Below are 3342 nucleotides of genomic sequence, written 5' to 3'. Positions count from 1 at the left end.
TTAGCATTATCCCATGGATCTGCGCATCTCCTTGCCTTTAACCGAGCCTTCACCTCGTCAAGGCCTTCCAGAACTTGTGATAGGATTTGGAGTCGTAGATCATATAGTGGACTGAAGATCCACCTCCGCAAGTCCCACCATTAAGTCAATGATGGAGCTGACTTCGTCTGCATGAGTGATCTCCTCGTTTGTGAAGTCCATCACACAAAAGATGTTCTTGACCTGCTCATCTCTGCGGGAAACGATGCTCCTCCACCTTTGATCCTCATCCGAATTCACGTATACCTGGTAAGGTTCTCGATAGGCCTCTGCTGCGGGGTCGAGCTATTTCTGAAGCCGGCGGTCGACATCCCTTTTAATGAAATTTAGATACTGATCCAACTTCTCAGCTTTACTTTTCGTGGCATCCCGCAGTAGATCGATGAACTTGGGGGCCCCCTTCACGTACTCGTCGATGTCTTCATTTGACAACTCTAGCGCTTCCATCATCTCTTGCGTGGTGTCGATGCTCACCCTCTCCACGGCCACTTGCTCGAAGATCCAATCCTTCAATAGCGCACGAGCTCTCAGAGTCGTGCACAAGTCCTCGTATGTCACAATATGGCCGGGAGTCATTTTGGTCTTGTTGAAGACTACCTCACCACGTAGAAGAGCATTAGCCACTGTCAGAAGGTCATCGTCGTCTAGAGACCGCGAGAAATGCAAGGAGTTGAGCTTCAAATCATTGGGCTTCTGGCCGTCCTCCACACCCATTGAGTTTAGCAACTCCCCGTCATGGTACCTCCTCAGCACATCTACCCATTTGTCAAAAACAACTTTTGTCGCGAGTAGAATGTTATGGATGCTAAGTGTGTCATTGACCCCCAGTGTTTTCGAGAGAAGACTCAAGAATTCCTGCAATGGAAATGGCGTGAGGCCACATGCTATGCCACATGCAACGAAGCTTACCTGCCAGGCGCTAGTTGCTAGTGCACGTCCTTGCCCTCGTTTTTGTGGCTTCTTCAGTTGAACCCAGAGCTTCCGTATTCGTGCCAATGTTTCGTGCAGACCCGATTTGTAGTACGTTTCTTGCTTGACATTCTGCGCGTGGGAGATGTATATGATAGATCGGAGGGGCGAGTTGCCTTTTATCAGGCGGACAACTCTTGTCTTGAAGAGTTTCTTCACCTCCTCACCCACCATAATATCCACAACTATCTCTTGCATCGCCAAGCTAGAATGCTGCCCAGAGACGGCATAGAACCGGATGTTCTGATCGTCCAACACCTTCCTATTGATCAAGTCTGGAAACCTCGTCTCGCCCTTCATTGTTCGGTAGTAGGGGATCACGTTTGCGATGTCGGGTGTTACTGGACTTGCCAACATCTTCTGCTTCAGTTTCTCCACCCACTCATCAGATACTAGCCTGTGGTTGTATTTGCTTTGGATGTCGATACGGCTCACGTCAATTGTATATACTTTGTTGGAATAGTAACAAGTACTATTATCTGCGACGATTTTTGCTGCCTCTTCTTGCTCTTTCTGCTCTTTGCGGCTCTTCTTTTTGGTGGGTGTAGTGTTCGAACCCGAGGCAATGGCATCACCGAGTAGCTTCTTTTTTGGAGCAGGAGAGTCGGACGTCGGCTTGAGCTTGACCACCCTTTTCTGCTTCGGAGTAGTTTCTAGATCGACCCTCTTCCCCTTCGCTTTGCGAACTGGAGGCACTCTCAATGGCTCAATGTTAGAATATAGTTTTTGAACATCGCCGTAGGTGAGGTCCGTGGATTCCATGTGATCTTCATAGACTCGCAGCGTCTTTGAAATTGTGGGCCTCCTGGACAACTTCTCCCTAGCTCCCTCTAGGAATTCCTTATAGCCACTGCCCCCCTCCGGGAAGCCGCTAGGATGTGCAAGGTGGATCTTGAAGGCGGACGCTGTCTCTACCACAAGTGCAAGTCTATATTCTTGCATGGAAGTACATGGAGTGTTTGTCACTTGGATGAGGATCCCCATGCATTCTTTTCTCCCACCATCTGTGTTGTACAGCCTCAGATCCTCGCCTTCCATCCCGAAAGTCCAACTGGTGAGCTCCTCCCCCTTCTCTGCATCCACATTGACAGTGGCTGGAAGAAGAACACAATTCCTCGCCTGTTCAGAAATGCACAACAATTAGAGCTGACAGATGAAAAGCTAACAGCTGGAATTAACGTGAGGCCACACGCCATTCACCACTGCATCAGATGTCTTGAGGCTGCATCCTAAGATGGTGTGAAACTACACGCCATCTATAACCGGACTGCACTCGAGAGCCCAATCAGTGCATGCCAATGTTGCTACTGAATGGCATGTGGCCTCATGCCATTTTCTACTTGGCCTAAAAGATCCTTGTCTTTGCCTTCTTCGAGTCCTATCAAAGGGAGAAAGAAAAAGCTTGAACTCTTTCAGTCATATGCATCAGATATACCATTAGTCTCGGCAGCATCCAAGTTTTCCTCTTCCGCGACATCAGCTTCCACAGGCTAGAGAAAACAACAGAAGCTCCAACAAAAGAACAAGAACACAGATGGAAAGTACCTTCTTTTTCTTCTTCTTCTTCTTCCCGGCAAAGACAGTCTCAGCGGAGTTATCCACAGAAGAAGACACAGACACTACAGCCATCAATCTCGTCAAGAAAAAAACGGAGCAAAAAGAAGAAAAAGTGGGTAGATTTCACTTGAGAGACTCTCAACCTTCTCCGTTAGCTTCTCCACGCCATCGCCATCCTCGTCCTCCGCCATCCGGACCTTCTTCTTCTTCTTCTTCTTGGTGGGATCAAAGGGTCCAATCTGGAAGAGCGCATTCCGGTTGGAATCACTCCAATCGATTCCAATCCACAATCGCACTGTGGAGAGAACACTCCAGCTCGCTTACCTCTGTGGCAATGTCCTTGCTGTCGTCATCCGCCATGGCGCCGTTTAGCTCGCCCCTCTCGCTCTCTCGCGCTTCTCGCCTCTTCTAGGGTTTTAGACCATTTACCCTACGCCGCCCTAATCTTGGCGCTTCCCGTTTCTTTGAAATGAGCGAGGACGATGAGAGCATCTTCAAGGATGGGGTATCATCCGCGGCGTCCTCGGTGAGATCTCGATCAATCCATCCTGGTAGCTGCCTTCTCTTGCGTGAGTGGCTCTCGGGTCAGTCAGATCGATCTTCTAGCTGCTCTTCCTTGCTCTATCCATCGTTTGCTTGAAATTTCCGACCGATCATCGCAGATTATCTCGTTTTCTTCGCTCCTTTCTGGAGATTTTTGACAATGCGGTGGAATTTCTTCTTCCAGATCCTCGAAGACCCTAACGGCCTCCCGAAATTCAAGAGCAGGAGAATTCC

At 49.0% G+C, this 3342-nt stretch overlaps 1 protein-coding gene across 1 annotated transcript; it reads right to left on the bottom strand.

Moving 5' to 3' along the window:
- Positions 1 to 2293: 2293 nt before the first annotated feature.
- On the bottom strand, positions 2294 to 3026 carry LOC112348763 (eukaryotic translation initiation factor 2 subunit beta-like). Its single transcript, XM_024681930.1, has 5 exons — positions 2890 to 3026; positions 2693 to 2804; positions 2554 to 2627; positions 2444 to 2498; positions 2294 to 2386 (listed from the first exon to the last, which is right to left on the bottom strand). The coding sequence occupies exons 1-5, from the start codon at positions 2923 to 2925 to the stop codon at positions 2313 to 2315; spliced, it is 351 nt and encodes a 116-aa protein (XP_024537698.1). The 5' UTR covers positions 2926 to 3026; the 3' UTR covers positions 2294 to 2312.
- Between the last annotated feature and the right edge of the window lie 316 nt (positions 3027 to 3342).

Source organism: Selaginella moellendorffii, unplaced genomic scaffold, assembly GCF_000143415.4.
Source record: "Selaginella moellendorffii unplaced genomic scaffold, v1.0 SELMOscaffold_32, whole genome shotgun sequence".
NCBI lineage: Eukaryota > Viridiplantae > Streptophyta > Lycopodiopsida > Selaginellales > Selaginellaceae > Selaginella > Selaginella moellendorffii.
This window is presented reverse-complemented; position numbering and strand designations above follow the sequence as displayed.

What these genes read in the sequence shown, in the direction of transcription:
- LOC112348763 (XM_024681930.1), bottom strand. Translation starts at nt 2,925, where the DNA reads ATGGCGGATGACGACAGCAAGGACATTGCCACAGAG. An exon ending in GCAAGGACATTGCCACAGAG is followed by an intron (nt 2,805 to 2,889) that starts GTAAGCGAGCTG and finishes GCGCTCTTCCAG; the next exon opens with ATTGGACCCTTTGATCCCAC. An exon ending in GAAGGTTGAGAGTCTCTCAA is followed by an intron (nt 2,628 to 2,692) that starts GTGAAATCTACC and finishes TGATGGCTGTAG; the next exon opens with TGTCTGTGTCTTCTTCTGTG.